Below are 24,975 nucleotides of genomic sequence, written 5' to 3'. Positions count from 1 at the left end.
CATTAACCGATTCTCTCGCGGTAGGAATCCGTCGAGAAGACATCTGACGGAAAAATTCCATCTGCTCGAGTGTGCTCTAGCCACCGAAAGTTAACCCAGTTGCCGCTGTTTGATCATTCGTGGCATCGAGAGGTAGCCGGGTTTATCGATAATCGAGAACCGTATGGCGAGGCAGTCCGATAACTTTTCTACCCTGGCGATTTCCCATCGTTTCCGTGGTGCCTCTCTTTCTCTCTCTCGACAGAAACCAAAAGAAAGAAGTAAGAGAAGACAAAGAAAAAGAAAAGTGGAAGAGAGTGGAGGCGGGGGTGTTACGTGAGTGGTTCGTGAAGAAAAGTTGGTGCTTTGGTGATCGCTCCTCGCTAAAAAGCTAAGTTTCGCGTGAGAGTTAGCCAATTACATTTACGTATATATATCTCATATATATATCGCTCGTATATATATAATATATATATAACCAGGTGCGTATCGAGTGGCTGGGCGAATCAGCTTCAAAGAGAGCGAAGCTCTCGTTCGATCGTCGATTTTTTAATCTTGCTCTTTCTTTAGTAGAATTTCTGTTTTGTCGAACTTTTTGAAAGCTTTCTTATACTGAGGCTTACCAGATGGGACTCTGGGCTGGTGAAGGTGACCACAGCGCCGTGAAGTCGCCTTGCACTAATCGTCGCCGAAGACTTCTTTACACACATCGTGCGGGTCCAAACAGCCCGAGGCAATAGACAGCAACATTGAGAATCGATTTTAGAAATTTCGTTTTGTCAATTCGTTCGCGAACTTCCTGCGTTCGATCGATCTACTCGCTTAACGTTCCTGGATTTTCTATTTTTACAGTTCGCAGTTAGGCGGATTTATCTAGCGATTTACGTGACTCGAGAAATCTTTTAGGGATTTGTTCGATTATTACGCGTTCACGAAGGGGTTTAATGATGTCCTGCAAAAGAAGCTTGATTAGTTATCGGCAGCTGCCACAGGATGCACTCCGATGTCTCTAAAATTGATTATTAGTGGATCTAGTTCGTGATCTGGAAGAAAGAAATTTTTGGGTACGAGGTTGGAGTAATTTAACATTTATGCTGATTTATTTGGGTCTCCTGGAAATAGAAATTGTTTTCGTTGAGAAACTGTCAGGTTTATTTTTGTCATCAATTTGTCATTTTTGGAGATAATTATTTTGATGTATACTCTTGTACTCTATATTTATACTTGAAGTATATATTCTTGTACTCTACACAATTATACTAATTCTACAATTATACATATAATTGACATATACATATAGTCTAGTACTCTATATGTATACTCGAAGAATACATATGTTTTTTATACTTGACGTACACACTCTATGTATTCTTCACATACTTGTAGAAAATTAAATATGACAACTTTCATCTTACAGTTTCTCAACGATGACGATTACGATAAAAAAGAATTATCTGTAAGATACATTTAAATTATATAAACCTATATATTTGAATTTTGCTGTACGTATTTGTTAATTAATAGCGTGATCTTCAAAATGCCTATATTAATAGAAAAATATTTTTAATATTAATAACAGATGAACTATTTGTAATACGTTCTAATAATTTTGATAATTACTTTCTTTTATAATTGTAAGGTTTAATATATTTGAAAATGTTGATTAAAATTCAGTGGAGTGATTTCAATATTGAAATTGTAACAAAAAAAGTAAAATACATAAAACAATTCTTTATTACAGAATACGAAACGGTAGTAAACAAGGATGAAAACGATTTCAATAAAATATTTATAATAAAACAGACTTATAATTTTCAATTACAAAATATGAATATGTAACGAACGAAAATGAGAAACGTTTCAATAAAATGTTCGGACAGATCTATAATGTTTAATTACAAAATTGTAATAAACAAAAGTGAAAAACATATCGATGAAATGTTCAGACAGATTTAAATCCCTTTCAAACAGCGTATCATTAACGAAAAGTTAAAGCGAGTTATTTAGTTAAAATTAATTGACACAAGAAAATGAGTAACGATTTGCAAACTTAAAAAGAAATTATGTAACAATTAGCTCGTCGTTAAATGGAATGTTTTAATATTACCATGTTAATGTTCGTAATTTCAGTTCTTATTGTGGCACAACAGCGCGGCTTAAACTTTCGCGATTATTGTAATAACCGTGTAATCTTTCGGGACGAAAAATGTCTGTGAAAAAATGAAAGCATTGCGTAATAACTCGATGACGTAAAATGCAAATAATTGAGACAAAAAGCATCGGATAAATTGTGAGCAATTTTATTGCACGAAATAAAGTTCTCTTTTTAATAAATAAACGAATACGACGAGCAATCCTCGTGATGCCGAATATGTAATTACACTCCGCGAGACGCGAAATTGGATATTAAAAATCGATATGCCGTTGAAATAAATTGTAATTACATCCGGGATTTTGTAATGTAACGAATGTTACGTTCGAAACAATCAGAGTCTAATTAAAACGAAATGTTGTTGCGTCATGCACAATAAAGTAAAACGTGTAATGTTACGATTACTCATTAACGAGCTTGACGCCATTTTGAATTGTATTGAAAGGGAGAAAGATTTCGAAGAAAATTTTGTAACGAAAGATTTTAGTGAAATGATTGTTCAAGGAATTTTAATAATGGAGTAACAAAATATTGATGTTCATCAGAGGAAGTGTTTTTAATTGAAAATTTTTAGATTCGGTATAGAGTTGTAAGTATTTTATTTATTATTTCAATGATTGTTATGTTAAAAAGTTAACTACGTGCTTAAAAATTTTTATGGATGGATTTTAATGACTATTTGTAGTAAATACCATGCTGTTATTTATAATAGTAAGATGTACGCTATTTATAATAAATAATATACAGGGTGTCTCACAACTAATGTACTAATGTAATGTTCCTAAAATGAAGAGTAGCTGATGTGATTCTGAATAAGATTTCCCTTTGCAAAAATGGGATTTAAAGCTTCGTTTTTGAATTATTAAGGAAAAACACGGACCAATCAGAGCGCAAGGACGCGTGCGCAGACGCGAGACAGCTTCGAGCCTGGTGGCTGGTGTTTTTCCCTAATAATTCAAAAACGAAGTTTCAGACCCCATTTTCGCAAAGGGAAATCTTATTCAGAATCATATTAGCTACCCCCCATTTCAGGGACGTACACTAGTTATGATATACCCTGTATAATTGGTCATTAAACTCTTAACCTACAATTTTATAGACAGTAGCGTTCACTATTGTTATAACACGAAAATAAATAAAGGAAATTGAGAAGGTAGGCACGTTTTGTATTCAATGATTCTTGATTTTGAAGATTGTAATAGAATTTAATACAAAATTCAATTGCAATGAAAATATAAATCTGTTATCACATATGAATTTTAAAGTGCGTCACGTGACGATATTGTGCAAGGGATTAATTTATCTGACTAAAAAATACAAGTGCAAATTCTGCGAATATTCGACAAAATGAATAATCGAAGTGCAATATAATTTGACTTTTTGCTATCAGTGGAAAGGTGTGATATAAATCAGGAAGGCACCGACCGGCAAACGACGAGAACGAAGATGAATGTCCGTCAATCATCGAAAGCCGTGGCGATAAATCAAACAACGTACGCGTTAAAACGTCTGGGATGACGAACATGGACACGTCGCATTATGTGTCGTGAAATCGAATTACTCTGCAAAATAACACACAACCGGGTAACGAATCGACGGGATCGATAATTCGCGAATTTCTACGGTGGCCATTTACGAGATCGTTCCGTTCGACAATGGGACCGAATCATAAACCCGCTATCCCGTGTGCCGGCATTAAAGTGAATTAATGCTTCGACGAGATTGCCCTGTAATACTCGTGCTACCGTCTCGTTCGAAGCAATTTAATGGTGAATCAAAAAATAATAGAGTCCGAAAAAAATTGGGAGTACGGTCCGTGAAATGATGGGCATTCCTCTACGTTTCCCCTTAATTGTCCGAAATCTATGGTCGTAGGATTCCAGTTCGAAAATCGTGCGATATTTATTGACACTATAAATTACTGCGAAAGTGATAGATTAAAATGAATATGTAATGGAAAATAATCTTTCCTTAGTGACAATCTTGCATATTTTTTAATTTTCGAAATTAGAAATTTGCAAATTTATAAATTTCAAGTTTTTAAATTTATAAATTTCATTCATAATTTTTCGAGATAGAAAGAAAATTGATATTTTTGCAGAAAGAAAGTCGATTGCTTTTTATCTTTATAAATAACAGACGAAACATTTTGACAGTACACAAAAAAGTAAAAATCATTGACACATGTCAGATATTAAAAATGAATTGAAATATGAAAAAAGTATCAAAGCTTTATGCAGTCATGAGATGGTTGCATGGAAAGCATTGTAAACATTCAAACAATTAATTGATGGCATGTTAATTAAATGGATGGAAACGGTAAGTATCGAGATTAATAATCGACTTTAATACATGAATTATTAACATCAGGGGATTCGATGCTGCCTCAGATTTAAAATTCTGCTTTCTCCGTTAATGAACATTTTATTAAATATTCTTCTTATATTTAATACAAAGTAACTTTGTGCGCGTGATAAAATATTTGTAAGAGAATAAGGAAATATTTCTGTTACGGATAGAACTGGCCAATTGAGGCATTTCAGAGCATGGAATGAAAATTTAAAGATAAACATAAGATTTAATGAATTTAGCGGGGTTTTCGGGGACGACTGGTCAAAAGCAGCAGGCATGGCGAGTTTCCATGCCTCGAAGCCCTACGTGCACGGGGAAACCTGTGGCCGTATTCGTCGAACACCATGAGTGTCTCGGCATGAAAAACACCATCGTAGCACCGGGGGTAACCAATCCGCCCGGGAGTGGTGGTGCTCACCAAAACACCGAGGGCCACTCCGCTCGGGAGAGGTGAGAACCCGGGCGGGGGCGAGCTTGCTTGCCCTGCGCTCCGGCTAGCTGTCTGCGGGATCGGTCGCACTCGAAGACGATAGATAATTAATTTTTCTAAGAAATGTACACGTGCGTGGTGCACGTGGCAATGGCACGTGGCAATGGCACGTGGCAAAAGTGGCACGTGGCATATGCTCTGAAATTCTGAGAAAAATGCCAATTAAAAGTATTTGATCCACCGCGAAATGCCGGCGAACCCAGGTGCGTACTTCGGCAGAAAAGAAAGACACTCCTCGGCGACGTCTCCTGATGCGTAATTTTCGAGAAACGAGTACAAAGGCGCGGACCGCTCCGTTTGACGGCGGGTACCGGCAAGTGCCGGCGCGACATCGGTATCGGCGCGCGGCGTGGCGGCGCGGCGGCTCGGCCGCAAAGGGCGGGCGGCATCGCAAGGATCGGTCGTAGAGGGATGACCGCGAAGCCAAGGTCGACGGAGGGCACGTGGCAGATTTCGAAGAAACCGAGTGGTTGCTAGGAGACGTCGTAGGGGAGTGAAACGTATAAAATAGGCGAGGGCACCGGGCCCGCACTTCACTTCGATTCATTCTCTTATATTTGTTGCTACGCGCTTCTTTCTTTATATTTGTTGTTACGAGGCTTCACTTATAGCTTGTCACTACGGGACATACTTGTTGTCATTACGGACTTTACTTGTATTTGCAAAGACTTTCGTTGCGGGATCAAGTATTTCGGCTTTGATCGTAATATTGATGTCACTCGCAGACTAAATTATAATACGTGTGTTATATAATAATTGAAATAAACTGTGCGTATTCACCGTCGGAAAAATTGAGTTGTTCTGATACAATTTCATTATTTATTAAAATGTTTTTCAATTGTGTAGAATTAAAAATTGAATAAAAGTTAAATTTTTAAATTTTAGTTAGTTGGTAAATTAATATTTTTAAAGAATTATTTTTAAATTTAGTAAAATTCTTAACGCAATTCAAATTTCTCACCACGGGGCAGAAGAGTTAATCCATCCGAAGCTGCACGGGATTTTAAGCAATTTTATCTGGTAATATAATATTTTTTAAAGTATAATATTTAATTTTAATAAAATGTAATTTTATGATACGTGTTAAAATACTGATAAGATGCTGAATAAATATTTTATTTACATTTAATAATGTAGAGGAAATATTTGCGAGCGTGAATAATCCTCAAATTTCGTGAAAATGCATGAACAGATTTTAAATTTCTTACCACGGGGCATTATAGTTAATACATTTAAAATTTCTAAAAATTTAAAACAACTTACTTTTTTAATGTAACAATTTTTTTAATTATACAATATTTACTATTTATGGTTAGATTATTATATCAACAAATTATTTAATAAATATTGTATTTATTTTTAATAATATTGGAGGAATATTTAAAAACGTAATCCTTACATTTATTAAAACCCTTTAGATAGATTTTAAACTTCCCGCCAGAAAATGAATTCATTTCAACGGCAATGAAATTTTTCCTAAAATTTAAAATAGTTTTCTCTGTTAATATAACAGTTTTTTAAATATACAATTTACAGGTATATAATTAATATTAACAAAATAATCATTAATTATTTACATTTAATAATACCGTAGTATTATTTAAACACGTAATCCTTAAATATAACAGAGACCGAATTGTCGGCAAAAGACAATACAATTAACGGGCAGTAAGTTTCATTGTCGACTCGATGAATTAACAGTATCAAATTACAGTTTTATCTGCTCGCGAGAACGTGAAAAAATAAACGCGTGGAAATCAGTTTGCCATTTTCCTCCTGGCTAAACGATAAATGAAATGGTTCGATACCGGACAAAAAGTGGCGTGAATCGGTGCATTACCACGATTCATATTGTCCAGATACGCGTAATATTGATTAATAAAATACGAACGATTGTTCCGTGCACGGATTCGACCCGCAATGTCATATATTTTCACTCCAACGTTCTCTTTTTTACTCGCCGTCGTTTCACGTGGACCCACCTTTTTTCCCAGCGAGCGCATATTTGTTTTATCGCGTTTTCTTTCTTTATTATATTCGGCTCGACGCTTTTTCTCGTGTCTCCAACTTTCCGTGTTCCCGCCGTTGTTTTCCTTTTGTCTTAAATTGCCCCGGTATGTATACAGTTTGTTATTTATTTTGGAAATTCGCCGACGGAGATTTGTCCGTGCATTAACGAGTTACTTTTTAAGAGGATTTTATTCGAAATTTTCATCAACTTTCAGGTCTCCTTTATTTTTGTTCTACGTGACTTGATTAAACCTCGCTCGGGACTCTTTTAGATCCACTTTTATATTATAGCTAACTATAAGAATAAAAATTATATTAAAAAGCGAAATTACTCTTGGGGAAAAATGCAGGAGTATTATTTAATAATGCTTCATTCAGGGGATTTTAGTCAAAAATTATTTTATTTCATATTATAATTTTTCAGACATATTTGCTTATTTAAAACAAATATACCGCATTATATTTTATTTTTAAATTATAAAATGTATTTGAGTTTTTAATTACCAAATTTAAAGTTTAGTTAAATTTTAATGACAACAAAATCTCGTGACAAATTTTGGGAACACAATTTTTTTTATTATTTTGCTGTAATTAATTTAGAATCTGCATTTGAATTTATAATTAATTTTGTTTGACTGAACTACAACTTATTAAAAATCCTTAATTCAAATTTTTGTTCGAAATAAAAAATTTTAAATTGCCTTCAGTCTCTGTGAAAAAGCCATATTTTTAATTAGAACATTGACATAATAAATTTAAATTTAATTTTGATAAATATTTGTAGAAAATCTTTAGTATTCACATATGAGTTGTTTCAAACCTAAAATTTATTAAAATTAAATTAACATAAACTTTGCAATTTTTACAATCCGAATTAAACAAGGAATTAAGAGAATGTGAACATTAATCTCCCTGTAGATATTCGAAAAAGTGTAACAAAGGAAGAACGAATGAGGGCACGTAACGAATCGATGTTGATTTTGCAGTCCTTTTTGAGCAATAAGGTTCCATTGTGAATTAATTAACGTCATCAAGATAGCAAGGTCTTTAGAATGAATTCGGGCTGACAATTTACCAAGCTACATTGTCGAGCACGTCCCTAACGAATAAATCCCCTGAGATCCTCCACTGGATAATTTTCACCCTGTTCTTTAGAAGATTTTATAGGATACTTTTGTAAGATACGCTTAACGAGCAAACTGCAAACGGTGTGTTTTTTTTCTTTTCGAAATTGGAGATGGAAATTTAATATTCGGAATAGAAGCAGTCGAACAAAATTAATGGACGACTGGATAACATTAATAATATTTGTACACAGATATGTTTCATTTTCAATATTTAATCAATTTTTTATTACTAGTACTGGTAGTAATTTTTTTATGTAAGAAATATTTGTATTACAATATTTATACGAACGATTTTTTAATTTGCTGTTTCATAAATTGAAATAAAAATATTATTGTATTCTGTATTAGCTAACTATTTTTAATCAATGAATCAATGAATCAATGAATTAATAATTCAATGAATCAATGAATCAATGAATCAATGAATCAATGAATCAATGAATCAATGAATCAATGAATCAATGAATCAATGAATCAATGAATCAATGAATCAATGAATCAATGAATCAATGAATCAATGAATCAATGAATCAATGAATCAATGAATCAATGAATCAATGAATCAATGAATCAATGAATCAATGAATCAATGAATCAATGAATCAATGAATCAATGAATCAATGAATCAATGAATCAATGAATTAATGAATCAATAAATCAATAAATCTATTTTTAGTTCAGTTTGTGCTATAAACTGAAATTTGAACAAGGATTTTCTTTGATTTTCAAAAGCAAAACTTTGTCAATGTAAAAAGTTAGGTTACCTCATGTTAGGTTAAAAGGTTGGTTTAGTTAGGTTAAGTTTGAAATACCACAATAATGTCAGGTACATAATATTGATTTATAGTTTCTCAAGAAAGTTAAACAGAATTTATCAAAATTTAAACATTGAATAACCGTATTAATACACATATGAGTAATGAAGCTTAGGTAAAAAAAAAAATTACTATAACCCAATGAATTTTTCCTTGAATATCAATGAATTAATAAAGTTGTTACTTAAAACAATTTCAATGAGCTATGTTAACTAACAGAGCTATCAGTTAAAAGAAAGTCAACGAATTGTTAATAAAATTGTTACTAAATGTGATTAACTGTTAATAGAATCGTTCGTCGAATTGTTAGAAGAATTCTATTCATGCATATTTCTATCAAAGTAACAAGCGAAATAATATCGCAGCCAATGGAAACTTGAAACATGATTAAGTTGATGGTGAAGTTTGAAAGCCCGATGAAGTAGAGAATCTGCAAGAATCTTAGATGCGTCGTGTCCGCGCATCCTCTTAGAGCATTAAGGATCGCGTCATAAATATGAGAGTGCACGCATCGAGCTCGAATACACGCAAAACTTTGTTCAGAAACTTGTGCATCTTCGTTACTTAACTCGTCGTCAATCTTTGCCAGCTATATCAACAGATCCCTTTATTGCGAGTTCAGATTAAAAGGAACATAGACAGAAACTCGAAAATGCTTCTATTTGTTTTGTATTGTAGTGTATTCGTTATTCACTGTTGTTCTTTGTTCATATATTGCTGTATATGTTCATTGTTGCACTGGGTTTATATACTTTTCTATTTACTTATTGTTGTTATTGTTTTATGTGTTCATTGTTATTCTATATTTATGTACTATTTTATACATATGTTCATTGTTGTCATATATGAATATACTGTTCTATACATGTGTTCTTTGTTGTGTGCTATATTCATATACTGTTCTATACATATGTTCATTGTTGTCCTACATTCATATACTATTCTATACATATGTTCATTGTTGTCCTATATTCATATACTGTTCTACACATATGTTCATTGTGATCCCATATTCATATGCTGTTCTACACATATGTTCATTGTTGTCACATATTCATATGCTGTTCTACACTTATGTTCATTGTTATCCTATACTCATATGCTGTTCTATACATGTTCATTGTTGTCCTATATTCATATACTGTTCTACACATATGTTCATTGTTATTCCATATTCATATGCTGTTCTACACATATGTTCATTGTTGTTCCATATTCATATGCTGTTCTACACATATGTTCATTATTGTCCTACATTCATATACTGTTCTACACATATGTTCATTGTTGTCCCATACTCATATGCTGTTCTACACATATGTTCATTGTTGTCCCATATTCATATGCTGTTCTACACATATGTTCATTGTTATCCTATATTCAGATACTGTTCTATACATGTGTTCATTGTTATCCTATATTCATATACTGTTCTACACATATGTTCATTATTGTCCTATATTCATACATATACTGTTCTACTGTTTTATATTCATATATGTAATATTTATTATTGCTTTATAACATCATCACATTCTTCATTCACAACTTCATTTTTTTTCACAAGGAAAATGTCAACCAATGTTTGTAATTTATATGCATTTATAAAATGTATAATGCTAACATTGCACGAATAGTTAACTCACAACCCCAATTCTTATTTTCAATTATTATGGACATTTAAATAAAAAGTTTTAAAATTGAAGAAAAATAAGAACTGAAATTATAATCCAATTTAGCTTAAAGATTATAATATAAACACTAATTGAATGTCAAAATATATTACAAATTACTAACATTTGCGACCATGCTATATTTCAGACATTACCATACACTCCACATAAAATGTAACATCTAACAACAGTAATTTATAACGTAAAAACGATACATGTATACAAAAAGAACAGTTAATCGTAAAAAATCGCAGAGTACACTTCACGAATTAATTAAAACTTAATTCATCATTTAAATCTCATTAAGCCGACATTATTCTTGGTTCAGCAATTTTACTAGTCAAGATTGAAATTGTTTGATAAAACGAATCATTACGAGTTTATCGCTTTTCCGCTCAGTGAATTTAACACCCTCAGAAGAGGAATGAATGCAAGATCGATTTCTGATAAAGAATTATTAAATGCAGCTCGCACTACATACGTGTTGAATTCACCGCGGATTTCAGTGGCGTTCCATTCGAATTTTAAAATGATTTTGACATTTTCCACGAACATTTCCGAGACGTCACGTAAGCCTTGCTCACTGGAACAGTTCGAACTTTCCGCCATTTCGTGACCGATTGTGCTACGGCCACGCGTGCATAGAAATATGAATAGAAGAATCTGTGCATTCTACATTCTGTGAGAATTTCAATTTTATAAAAAGGGTGAATGCAAAAGAATCTCTTTGACATAATGGCCTTAAGGTCATTTGACATAATCGCCTTTATAAGTACAATAAACGCGGTGCTTCACCAAAGCGGTAAAACCACTATCCAAATTTTCAATACATACATCAATTTCAAGAGAAAAAGTGTAAATAAAGATGCTAAGAAATTATATTAATTTCTGAACTTGGCGCCGAATTTTTACTTTTGATTTTGACGCAGAATTTCAACTTTTAAATTTAGTGCTGAATGTTAACTTTTGAATTTGCCGCCAATTATTGAATTTGACGCTAAATTTAAAGCTTCTACTTTATAATTATTATAATCAGCAATGACGTTGATTTATATAACAATTTTATTACATATTTACACCCTTTTAAGAAGATTTTTGCATATTAGTTACTTAAGAAGAATTGCTATCAGATTTGGCGCCAAATTTAAAGCGTTGATCATACCTAATTATAATATTTCGCAATTTCTTTGATCTGTATAAGAATTTTACAGCACATATTCTCTTTTAACATGATTTTTGCGTATCTGTTATTTATGAAGAACTTCAATGAGTTTTCCCTCAGATTCGGGGCCAAATTCAAAAAAACTGGTACCAACAAAAAAGTATTCAAATGAACGTAAATTTTGACTCGTTCCCAAAACTTAACAAAGAGACCAATATTCACAGAATAATATAAAAACAAGCGATGTTCCTATTTTTTTAACGATGGCGTATAACTTTCCCTTCACACTAAAAATTCTGATTCACTGCAACGTGGAAACAAACGAACAAGATAATTTAGTGTTTCGCCAGCTGAATCTATCGCCACATTCGAGGCCATAACACGAAATTTCCACCACGGTTTGAAGTTTACAATCAGCAGGTCGAATCAAGCTACGAAGTTGTGCGAGGAGAAGCAACATAAACGACCCGTAAAAATGGAGAACAGAAACAACCGGTGCACAATGTGGCCAGCCATCGTTTATACAATATTTCATTGCATGTACAGTCAAGAGAAAATCTGGTATCGTTGGAAAAGGTATTATAATCAAGGGTAAAATTTTTTTTCCAGTCGTTGACTTTTGAGGATTTTTGAAAGACTGCTTGAAAATCGATGAAATGTAATATTGGAAGTATGGTGGGGATAGAACTTCTTTTACTTTGGATCATGCGCCAACTTGTGGGTTGACATCTGTACTTTTGTCATGAAAAGACAAAATGTATTTCAAAAATTTTAAATTTAAGCAAAACATAAAGTATTTTAACCCCTTAACCTACAATGTGTCACATGTGACGCACGCTAGAGTTGAAATGTGATACAGAGCTATTTTCTCTGCAATTTTCGGTTCAATTCTAATTATAATCTGTATAATCTGCATAGACCTAACCTAACTTAACCTACAACTACGTGTCACACGTGACGCACGCTACAGTTGAAATGTGATAAATCAGACTCGTATTTTCACTGCAATTTTGGGTTCAGTTCTAATTATTGTCTGTATCATCAAGGATTGCTGAAAGCAAAACGTGCCTAATATTTTAACATTCTTTAGATGTTTTAACATTGTAGCAATAATTAGATACCTGTGACCGACAACTGTCTAGAAAATTATATGTAGGTTAAGTGGTTAATCCACGAAATTCATTCCGTGAAGCTTCACACCTTTATCGAACAACTTAGCTAATATTCCTAAAAATCTCTAAAGATCAATCTGTAGGAGTTTCATCTTGTTTGCCACATTTTTCCAGAAAATCCCAGAATTGTTTTTGACTGTACATCACGAGCCCCGTACTCGTTCGTTACGTAACAGCTGCAGCCTGATAATGAATGTGAAATACAAGCGGGCTGAGTTACGTGCCGTTATTGCCTGAGCAAAATGGTAGCCAGACATTGGTGAAACACTTCACGCGAACTGTAAGAAACCTCGGCGAGAAATAACGTATCGGTAGACGATATGATCGATAACCCACTTTCGCCATTAAAAGAAACACGGACACCTACTTTTTCGAGCGACGATTTTAGAAACTGTACCGGAATCTCGGAGCAAGATGGACGACGCGGTCTCTCTTCGTTCGAGAGAATTATTGAGAGAAGAATGAAACCTCGGGTGAAAAATGTTGCAATACGGTGAAACGTAAATTGCCATTTTCATTGTTGCGTCACGACATGACACGACTTTCGTGAAAATCAACGATCACGGTGTTATCATATTGGATTTCGCGTTCGAACTATAATGGTCGTGTTTTCATTTGGCTGCAAATTGCGACTTTTCATGTTATCAGACCAAGTGTCACGTTCACGCTCCTCGCTGAAATAAACAAGAAATTCGTGCTGAAAATTGCTTTCCACGTTTTACAGAGATGGATTTGTGGTGGAAATGTTTACGTTTTTAGATTCGTACATTTTTAAATACTCGATGCTGCGAATTTAGTTTATGAAATTTTAATATGGTGGATTTTTTAATTTTTTAAGTTTTTAAGTACTTTATTTAAAAAATAGATTTCTACGTTTTTTATGAACGAGTTTTTTGAAGTTATCAGATTTTAAAGTGATTTCAGTTTAAAATTCAAAAACTTCAAGATTCCATTATTTCAAAATTCAAAGATTTCAAAATTCCATTATTTCAAAATTCAAAGATTTCAAAATTCCATTATTTCAAAACTCAAAGATTTCAAAATTCCATTATTTCGAAATTCAAAGATTTCAAAATTCCATTATTTCGAAATTCAAAGATTTCAAAATTCCATTATTTCAAAACTCAAAGATTTCAAAATTTAAAGATTTCAAAATTCAAAGATTTCAAAATTCCATTACTTGAAAATTATTCAACTTCGTTTGGAAAATTTAAAAATGGGATTATTCAATTTTCAGAATTCCTAGACTTCCAGTATCCCAAATTTGAAAATTCTATTATTGAGAAACTCTAAAACCTTCAAATCCACGCTTCCTAACTCATATATGGCAGAATTTGTAATTTCTTAAATTTTCAAAGTTATAAAATCTAAAAATTTTCAATTCCTAATTCTGAGATTATGAAACTTACAACTTCTCTAACGTTAAGAGTTTCAAGTTCTTGAAATTTATTGCACCCCTATATAATATTAAATAAAATAATATTTGAAATAATTGAAATAATATTTTCAACTGTGAAATAATATTTTCAAATATGCACATTGAACGTCAACTAATTTTATCATCTTCTTTGCATCGTCAAATTGATTTCATCGACCAATCGATCTATAGGTTACCGTTCGCCATAGTAAATTAAATGCTAATCAAAGCACTAGAATTAGCAAAATCATTTTTCAACCCGTATTTTCCTTAGAGAGCGTTGTCTCGCTGCAGATTTATCCTGAAGATTTATTCTGTAGATACCACTCGCACACCTCGACTATATTTTATTTAGCCACAGCTGTATATTTTCCGGCTGTCTGAGATTCCTTCTTGACCGACCGGAAACATCCCGGAAAGAGACGGAAGTGATGAGGGCAAAGAAATATAAGCGGTGCTATTAAGGGTTAACCTCGTTGAGTAATGACCGTCTTCTTTTTCTCTTGCTCAACATTTTAGAGTGAAATGTTTACAATCAACAGATAGTTCGTAGTTGTTGTTATTGCAAGATAAAGAGAAAATTCTGTGCAATTTATTTTGTGGAGATAAAACGTGTTCTTTTAAATAGGACAATTTACACTGTGCTTGATGTATATATTCGTTATTGATTGATTTTAGTTAGGTATTTTATAAGTGGTTTTTGCAACTAAATTTCGTTGCTAAATTAAAAATTTTTTGCTACTTAATTTTGTAGGTGAGTTTTAATTCTTTGAAACTAAATTTAGAAATGAACATTTAAACTTTGAAAATTAAATGTTATAAGTAAATGTGGACTTTTAGAATTAAGTTTTGTAGCCACCTATTAAATTTTTGATACTGAACTTCGCAGTTTAGTTTTAATTTTTTTAAATTAATTTTGCAGATGAACATTTAAACTTTCAAAACTAAATTCTACACGTAATTTTTTCATTTTAAGAATTGAATTTCGTAGTCAACTAGTAAGCTATTTAATTTTAATTTTGTAGTTAAGTTTTAAGATTTTAAAACTAAGGTTAGCAGTTATGTTTTAACCTTCTGAAACTAAATATCGTTTTTAACTTAAAAACTTTGGAGTTATCGAGATTTAAAAATGTAGAAATTTTGAGAATTTGAGAATTATAGAATTTGGGGTTTTGGAAATTTAGAAATTTTGTAATTTGAAAATTTGTAAAGTTGGAAATTTGAGAATTTTTGAAGTTTGTGAATTGGAACACCTGAATATTTTGAATAATTAAAAATTTAGGAACTAGGATGTTCAGAAATTTAGGAAATCTGAAAATTTTGCAATAATGGAGACTTAAAATTTGGGGATGTGAAAGTTTAGGAATTTCGCAAAAATGGAATCTTGAAATTTAGGGATTTGAAGGTTTAGTAATTTTGCAATAATGAAATCTTAAAATTTGGGGATTTAAAAGGTTAGTAATTTTGCAATAATGGAACCTTGAAATTTGAGGATTTGGAAGCGTAGGAATTTTACAAAAATGGAACCTTGAAATTTGGGGATTTGAAATGTAGGAATTTTGCAATAATGGAACCTTGAAATTTGGGGACTTAAAAGGTTAGTAATTTTGCAATAATGGAGTCTTGAAATTTGGGGACTTAAAAGATTAGTAATTTTGCATTAATGGAACCTTGAAATTTTGGGATTTGGAAGAGTAGGAATTTTGCAATAAAAAATCTTGAAATTTGAGGATTTAGAAGTTCAGGAATTTCGAAAATTCAAAAATTCAAAACTTTGAATATTCAGAAAGTTGAAGATTTGAAGATATATGAATTAAGAATTGGAAATTAGTAAATTTGATAATTTCTAAAAGTGTGAGTTTAAAAATTCGAAAATTCATGCATTTGAAAAAATAAATAACCTAACCTAACCTTATTATGAATCATAATATCTAATTTACCTAACTTAACCTTAAACAACCTAACCTTATTTTGTATACCATTTCTAAAATTTAAAATTGTTACGTTCACTATTATCATTAATTATTACTACTATTGATAATTATAATCGCTTATTACGAATATTATTATTAATAAGAATTTCACTAATTTCACTAATTTTCTTCCACATTTAATTAAGAAATTAGATCTCTGCATTTCTCCAATTTCTCCCAGCAGCAGTAGGATATAAATTGTGCCATTTGTTTGTCATTCATTCGCTCTTCTTTCCATTTCACAAAAGGCAGCAATCAGGATTTGTCATAAGGCTCAAACATGTCCGTGTTCCTTTTAATTAACGCCAGCCGCTTCTTTATTCTTTCGCGCAGCAGTTCCCTTAATTAACTCGAGTACCCCATCTTCTAGACGGCGGTTTAATTGCGTGGAATAAAACTGTAAAATATGGCTCTCTTTGGAATTTATTTGCATTACGCGTTCCCTGATCCTTTTACTATTTTTTTTTTTTTTTTTAAGTTTTTCTTTTCCAAAGTAATCTCTCCACTCAACCACGCGTTAAATTATATTCTAATCTGGCTATTAATTTTCTTATCTTTTCTTCGAGATTTTTCTCAATGAACCGTAGATTAATTTCTCGTTTGATTAAGATTAAGTATTCAAGTTTGATTTGATTCTTTTTTAATGAGAGAAGCTTGGAAAATGTTTAAAACAACTGCTTTTAGGATTTCGACTGATTTTATGATTCATTTACTGAGGTGTTTAAATATTCTTCTAAAAATGTAATGTGATTGGTAATAAACATGATTGATAAACAGTTTTTCAGGATAGATTATGATATTATTTATATTAACAGCTCTGAATATTTTTATGCAATTTTGATAACGATAATAATTAACAAACTTGTATTTATATGATACATATATGTATAATTTGTATTTATATTTATGTTAGAATTAATAATAATTATTTTTGTAAATATACAATAAATACACAGTACAATTTATAAGTAAAATTTAATTTCACTTTTGAGCCTAATTTAATTCAATAAAATATAAACAAATATGAATGAAATTAAATAAAAATTTATACGTGTAATCTAACCTTAATTTCGTATATAATTTTTTAACTCTAATTTCACCCAATTCTCAGACAGTTTGAGAAACATAAAAATAATTTGAAGAGTGAACCATGAAATAAAAATTGTGAAGCTACTAGATGTATCATATACGAATTTTAAGTTAAATGTGAATTGTTTTCGCGTGGAACATAATTCACGCGGACAGATGCAAAAATTTCTTTGGAAATTGCATTTTCAAATGGCGTTCGCGCGAATATGTTCAATTTATCGTTTTGTAACGCATTAAAACGAATATTGCTCTGGTAATTTGTATGAAATTCAGCAAGTGAGAGAGACAGAGAAATTTTATTCCATGCGTTTGGGTAAATTGAGACAGTCGTTGCGGTAATGTTATTGCCCCGGCTCGTAAATTGTCAAACTTACATTTCTCTGTTTTAACGTTATCGAATTTTCAAATACGCCAAGTGACACTCCTCCGAAATCATTATAGAACGCAATTAACTAGATGAAATTATTACAAATTCCAGAGAACGAAACGCACTTCGAGCTTCGACGAATTTCATTTTAATACAAACGTACAATACAATCTTCATATTGCCTTTATTACAAAGTCTCGATCGACGGATTTTATATTTTAATCCATATTTTATTACTGAATATTTTTTGTTTAAACACATTTTTCATTTTTTCTTTCAAAATTGAATTTCAAAATTCAATATTCAAAATACAATTCTAATATTCAATTTCGGTTTTCAATTTTAGTTTTCCATTTCAATTTTCAACCCCAATTTTCAATTTCAATCTTGAATTTCAATCTTGCATTTCAATATTGAATTTCAATCTTCAATTTCAATTTTGTATTTCAATCTACAATTTGAATCATTCATTTCAATATTGAATTTCAATACTTAATTTCAATTTTGAATTTCAACTTGAATTTCAATCTTGTATTTCAATCCTCAATTTCAATTGTAAATTTCAGTTTAGAATTTCAAACTTCGATTTCAATCTTGAATTTCAATCTTGTATTTCAATCTTCAATTTTCGACTTTGAATTTCATTTTTAATTTAAATCATCAATTTCAATCTTCAACATCAATTTTTAATGTCAATCATCAATTTTAATAGTGAATTTCAATTATCAATTTTAATGATCAATTTCAATTATCAATTTCAATTATCAATTTCAATTATCAATTTTAATTATCAATTTCAATTATCAATTTCAATTATCAATTTCAATTATCGATTTCGATTATCAATTTCGATTATCAACTTCAATTATCAATTTCAATTATCAATTTCAATTTTTAATTTCAGTTATCAATTTCAATGTTTAATTTCGTATTTAGTTTGTATTTTGATAAAATATAGAAAAAAGTCTTTAAGAAAATCACGTACTGTTACTTGAGTTTTAACGAATAGGGAGATACTTGTGAGACGGCTGAATGTTATATTGTTTTAAAGTCATCGATAGAGTGGTTAGTGGCAAATGACCGCAAGTATACAACCTGGCACACAAATTAATTGAAACATTCGAAGTACGAGTTCTCAGAAGACAGAAGTGGATTAGGTCGTTATGTTTCAGCAGATCCGAAGTCGATAACTGAAACTAGAACTCAACTAGTTAAACTACTCTTCTATGATGAATTTAGATTGAATTCACTGAAATGTATCAAATTTGTACCGAAAAAAATTGAGTACGAAACCAACAATTCTACGATTCCAATATTAAAAAATTTTCAAATTTTCAAACTTTCTAAATTCCCAAGTTTCAAGACTTCATTATTACAAAATTGTCAAATTTTCCAAATTTTGTAACTTTACTTGTAAGTAAAAAAAATACAATAGCTTGTACATTTTAATTATTACAAAAATTGTATCTGTATTGAGCATTCTGTTAAGTACTCCACAATTAATATTTATTATGTATGAATATTATATTTACTATTACATATTTATTGTATTTAATAAGTATAAATATTATATTTGTTATATTTACTGATTACATATGAATACTTGTGCATTTAGAACGAATTTTGATTAACACTATTTTTTTTCACAACAGGAAATGCGAGTTTAACACAAGTAAGGTATTTAATAATTTCAATATATCATACAAATATAATTTTAGAATTTTAGAATTTTTGTAAATATATAATTTTAGAACCTTCGAAACGGTTTATGTAATACCAGAATATCCCATAATTTCTCAAAAATGTACGCAGTAGAAGCCATAGAACCCATTTCTTTTCCGTTGCGAAAGAAGCTGAAGAATATTGCACAAAATATTTCAATAACGCTTCAAAGGCGAGCAAAGAAAATTCAACGTTTCATTCTAATTCTACATTCTCTTTTCGAATTTGTAGCTTCTACGTGAGATACAACCAAGGCAAATATTAGACAGATCAAACATCATTATAACTTCAAACATGGTAGAAATTCAACAGCATAAAGATAACCGTCAATGTCAATATCTATACAGTCCTGTCTATAAGAACAAACTCGAATGTTTTTAACAAACGTCAATATTTCAATGCTTCTGAATTGCAAACATAAGTTTCAATTTTTTTGAATTCTCTTAGAAAGGCAAACAATTTTTCTGATGTTGAATTTATACGTTTTTAAGTAATCATAAATGAAAAAACAATTTATAAGTTTAACCTCTAAACACTACAGTCTCTGGCCATCGAGGACCACTATAAATTTTTAGAATTTTTCACGTTTTTAAAATTAAAAGGCCTGTACTAATGATATAATTTACGTAACATGATACACTACTGTATAACATTATTAACACATGTTAATATCTTGTATTTCCACCCTTTGCTTTGGTGACAGCTTCCGGCATCTGTATACATCATATGCTTTATCTTCATTATTTTCCCAAATATCTGTAATTCTTTTCAACTCAGATAATGTTGGAGAGTTGTAAACTAGTCTTTTGAGTAGGCAGACATTTTCTGTGGCATTCAAATTTTACCTGACGCTATCGATACTCGAGTCTAACGTAAACGCTCGCACAGCCCTTAATCGCTCATCACCCAATTTGATTATTATCGATAGTAACAAATCAATTGCTATGTACATATCGTTATCAACGTATTCAGTAATAATTTTGCATGACGCAAGACAATTTTCTATATATAACATAATGTTATAGTCATAAATGTGAAATTTTCGTACGCGGTCCTAATTCGATGGCCAGAAACTGTACAAGATGGCGGTTCTCACAATGTCGCACGGCCCCTAATCCCTCATCACCCACACAATTTCATTATTATCGATAGTAAGAAATTGCTATATATATATCGTTATCAATTTAGTAATAATCTTAGGTGACCCAAGACAATTTTCCATACATGACATAATAGTGACAGGGGTGAAATTTTTGTACGCGGTCCTCATTCGATGGTCAGGAACTGCAACATGGTGGCTCTCAAAATGTCACCAATCAGTTTTCTGTATGAATTAAAATTCTAAATATTTTTACGCATAATTATACTGTATTATACATGTTATGTCTATATGTATTACATTATGTAAGATATAATTGACAATTTACATTTCTGTTATGATGATCGTTACGAAACTACTTCGATGCACCCACGCACAGTTGATTCACGAATAAAACAACATACACTCTGTAATGCACCTATAAATAATATATGAAGCACTTACAGGACCCTATTACAACTAATTATATTACATTATGTAGAAATAATATGTTTTTACATAATAAAAAACAGTTAAAAATCAGTTTATAACCAATTTACCCTCTGAATATTATTAATGTCAACATGGCGGTTATCACAATGTTGTACCAATTAATTCTCTTCCTAAATTAAAATTGTAAATGCTGGTGTGCATAATCACATTGTGTTAGACATGTTATATATGCATGTATGGTATTATAATATGCTACTATGGTATTATATTATTAGGGTATTGGGGTGAGAATATTAAGGTAAGCTTATTATGGTAAGGATGCATAATACAGTAGAGGTATCGCTATTCCGCCCAATCCTATTTTCAAATTTTCAGACATACAAGATTGTGGATTTAGTATTCCCTATATGTGCAAATTTAGAAATCTGAAGGGTTAGAAATTTTGGAATTTGAAAATTTGGGAATTTTGGAGTTGGTTATATGGAAAATTGATATTTTCAAATTTGGAACTTGAGAAATCCTATTTCTCAAAGAAAAGCAATTTAAATATTTGAATTTTTGTGAATTTGTGAATTTAGAAATTTGGACTGCCAAGAATTGGAAAATTTGGGAAATTGGGAATATATGTAGATATTTGAAACTTTGAGAATTTGGAAATTTAATGAGATAGAAATTCAGGAAATTGGAAAGTAAGAAAGTGGACAATTAAAAAATTAAAAAATGAAAAAGTGAAAAATGGAAAAGTGAGAAATTGGCAAATTTAAAAGTAAGAAATTGGAAAATTGAAAAGTGAGAAATTAGAAAGTGGGAAAATGGGAAATTCGAACCTCGAAAAGTGAAAAAGTAGAAAATTAGAAAATATAACAGTGAGGGGGTAAAAATTAAATTGTTGAAAAACAAAAAAAATTAGAAACTGAAAAATTGGAATTTGGAAACTGAGAAATTGCAAAATTGGAAATTGAAAAGGTGGAAGACTAAAAAATTGAAAAATTTAAAAGTGGGAAATTGACAAATTAAAGAACTGAAAAAGTGGAAAGTGAAAAAATTGGAAAACTAAAAAATGAGAAATTGAAAAACTTGAAAGTTGAAAAATTGGAAACTTAAAAATTTCTACTGAAATTGCCACACTTCTACATTGCCAAACTTCTAAACTTCTAAACTTCCAAATTACCGAATTCTCAAATCTTCAAATTTCTAAATCAAAATCTCTATCTACCTCCATACATTTCCCGCAATCTCTAACAATCTTCTCACCACCGATTTATAATATTTTTCTCTGCAAACTACCCGTCGTGTTCACAAGCTAATAGCGACCATTACGCCAACTACCCCATACACGCAACCACCCGAAATATAGATAAGCCGAAATTTACCCGCCACATAAATGACATCTTTTACGGTATGATCTGATAGTTAACCAGGAATTCAATCGTTCCGAAGCTCCGAGTGAAGATCACAGGAAGCACGTGGTGGAGACGGAAACGGTTATGGTTCCGTGGTGCACAGCACGAATATCATTAAACATGAATTTCATGGCAAGAGCTCGTGACGGAAGTAACGATACACGGAAATATGTTGCGTGAAATAGACGTTGGCGCGCAAACTATGCTATTCGTTGCTCGTCACGTTTAAACCGATTTCATTTCGAGTTTTGCGAACAGCGGAGTATTCAAGGATTTCGGTATTTCGCGTGGAAACACTGGAAATTGTCGCCGTGGTATTTCCACAAGCGTTTCACCGTCAACCTGCAGAACGCTGTAAATACTACGAGTCTACGGAATCTGGGGGTGCGAAAGGGGCTGGAAACAGAAACGGAAGAGACGCTTAAAACGACTGCTTCGACAAGTACTGCTGTTAATGATGAATTGTGACTTTTTCAGATAGTTATAAGAAAAATTGTAGAGGTTATGTTACAGCAGTTAGTAATTTCGATATGAATAGAAATAACTTCAATTTTGAATAGAAATAATCTTTAGAGACGATTTAAGATTTTTTTTAATATTAACTATTGTTGGTAGAAATTAATTTTTTGAATTTTGAGAGTGTAAAAGGGGCGAGAACAGGCATGGAAGAGACGCTTAGAACGATTGCTTCAAGTACTGCTGTTAATGATGAATTGTCACTTTTCAGACATCGTTTGTTATAAGAAAAATTGTAGAGGTTATGTCACAACAGTCAATAACTTTGATAAAATCATTTTGGATAAAAATAATCATTAGAGACAATTAAAATATTTTTTAAAACTAACAGCCATTATTGCTGACAGAAATTAAGTTTAAGAATCTAGAGAGTGTAAAAGGGGGTGAAAATAGAAATGAAACAGATGCTAAAAAAGGACGGTTGACAATAAATTGATACATTTTCATACGACATAATTGTTATAAGAGAAATTTTAGAGGTTATGTTACAACGACTAAAATCTTCTTCCAAGTAATTTTGATTAGGAACGATCATTATGAATGTATACAATTTTTTTCATATTAATAATCATTATCAATGACAGAAATTAATTTTAGGAATCTGAAAGTACCAAGGGGATGAAAAGAAAATTATGACATTTTAAGAGATTGTAACAACTATAGTCTTATGACAGTTACAAGATAAATTTTTAGGGTTATGTTGTAACAAACTAATGTATGCAATAAAATGCTTGTGTTTACCAATGACTGTTATGAATGATTAAAATTACCATCAGCCACCATTATTAATAACAGAAATTAATTGTGGTTATTTAACAAGTGGTCAAATAACTGTTAACAATGACAAAAATGTAATTTTGGTTATTATAAACAAGTACAAATAATAAAAATTGTATTTCAATTATCAATTAACAATTATCGACAACAGAAAACATTATTAATTATAAAAATCCTAGTATTCTAAGTTTAGTAAAAAATATTTAAGCAAGTGTTTCTATTTCTATCCATTATAAATATATTTATTATACCATGTGTCTTAATTATTTTTTATTCTTATAAAAATGTTATAACTATCTTTTATATATAAATTATAATTTATAAACAAATTATTAGCTTGTGGTATTTAAAAATTTTAATTTGCCAGATTGAAACGGAAAATTAATATAACTGTAGCTTTTATTTCTCGACTAATTGTAAATTATAATGGGTCCAAGAAAAAATTTTATAAATGACGACACCTGAAAGCGTTCCGTTAATGGACGCTTTTTAATTCGAGGTTAAGAAGGAAACACGGAACGATTGAAATTAAATTGCACACGTTTTTCTGGCATGAAAGAGCTTTTCACAAAATTCTTTTCATTCTTGATTTCCTTCATGGCGGCTGTTGTTCTTTTATAGTATTTAAGAGATTAAATGAGTACTATAGCTCTGTAGTACGAATTACAGTGTTTAATACTTAAGGTCATTTCTTCAGTTTTCGAATTGTATACAAATATACGTTCCAAAGATTTTAAAGACATTCTCTTTCAAATTTAAATATTCTTATTGCTATTTCTAGATTATTATTAAATAATCTTATTAAAATTTTTAGAATATTTTTAAATAATCTTATTTAAGTTTGTAGAACTCTTTCGAATAATCTTATTCAAATTTCCAGAATACTTTTAAATAATCTTACTTAAATTCGTAGAATTCTTTCAAATGACCTTATTGAAATTTATACAATATTTTTTAGTGATCTTATTAAAATTTCTAAAATATTAAGAGTACCAATCAGCTTACCATGCTGAAATGATCAATTTGAAATGAGTAAGTAGACTGTGAATATTTATCCAACTATACAAGGTGTATACTATAACAATAATAACAATAATACGTATACATATATGTTTATACGTATATGTATATATGTATGTATGCATATGTGTCTGTTATTTAATTAATACATAATATTTTCAGAGATATTTCTATGCTTCAACTAAAACCCAAAAGCTGTGTTTAAGAGTATTAAAAAACGAAGGCCA

General features: G+C 30.9%; 1 protein-coding gene across 6 annotated transcripts in view; it reads right to left on the bottom strand.

Annotated features, from left to right (window-relative positions):
- Nucleotides 1-24,975, bottom strand: part of Nrx-1 (neurexin 1) — a 583,956-nt gene that overhangs the window by 188,507 nt on the left and 370,474 nt on the right. For 4 of the 6 annotated variants that reach the window (XM_076536346.1, XM_076536345.1, XM_076536348.1 and 1 more), the window contains one exon: nt 603-677. The exons of the other annotated variants lie outside the window; for them this stretch is intronic. In XM_076536346.1, coding sequence (XP_076392461.1) covers nt 603-677 — 75 coding nt within the window. The remainder of the gene's footprint in view (nt 1-602; nt 678-24,975) is intronic. 6 annotated transcript variants of the gene reach the window in all.

Source organism: Megachile rotundata, chromosome 10, assembly GCF_050947335.1.
Source record: "Megachile rotundata isolate GNS110a chromosome 10, iyMegRotu1, whole genome shotgun sequence".
Taxonomy (NCBI): Eukaryota; Metazoa; Arthropoda; class Insecta; order Hymenoptera; family Megachilidae; genus Megachile; species Megachile rotundata.
The sequence above is the reverse complement of the archived record's forward strand: the minus strand, read 5'-3'. Positions and strand labels throughout refer to the sequence as shown.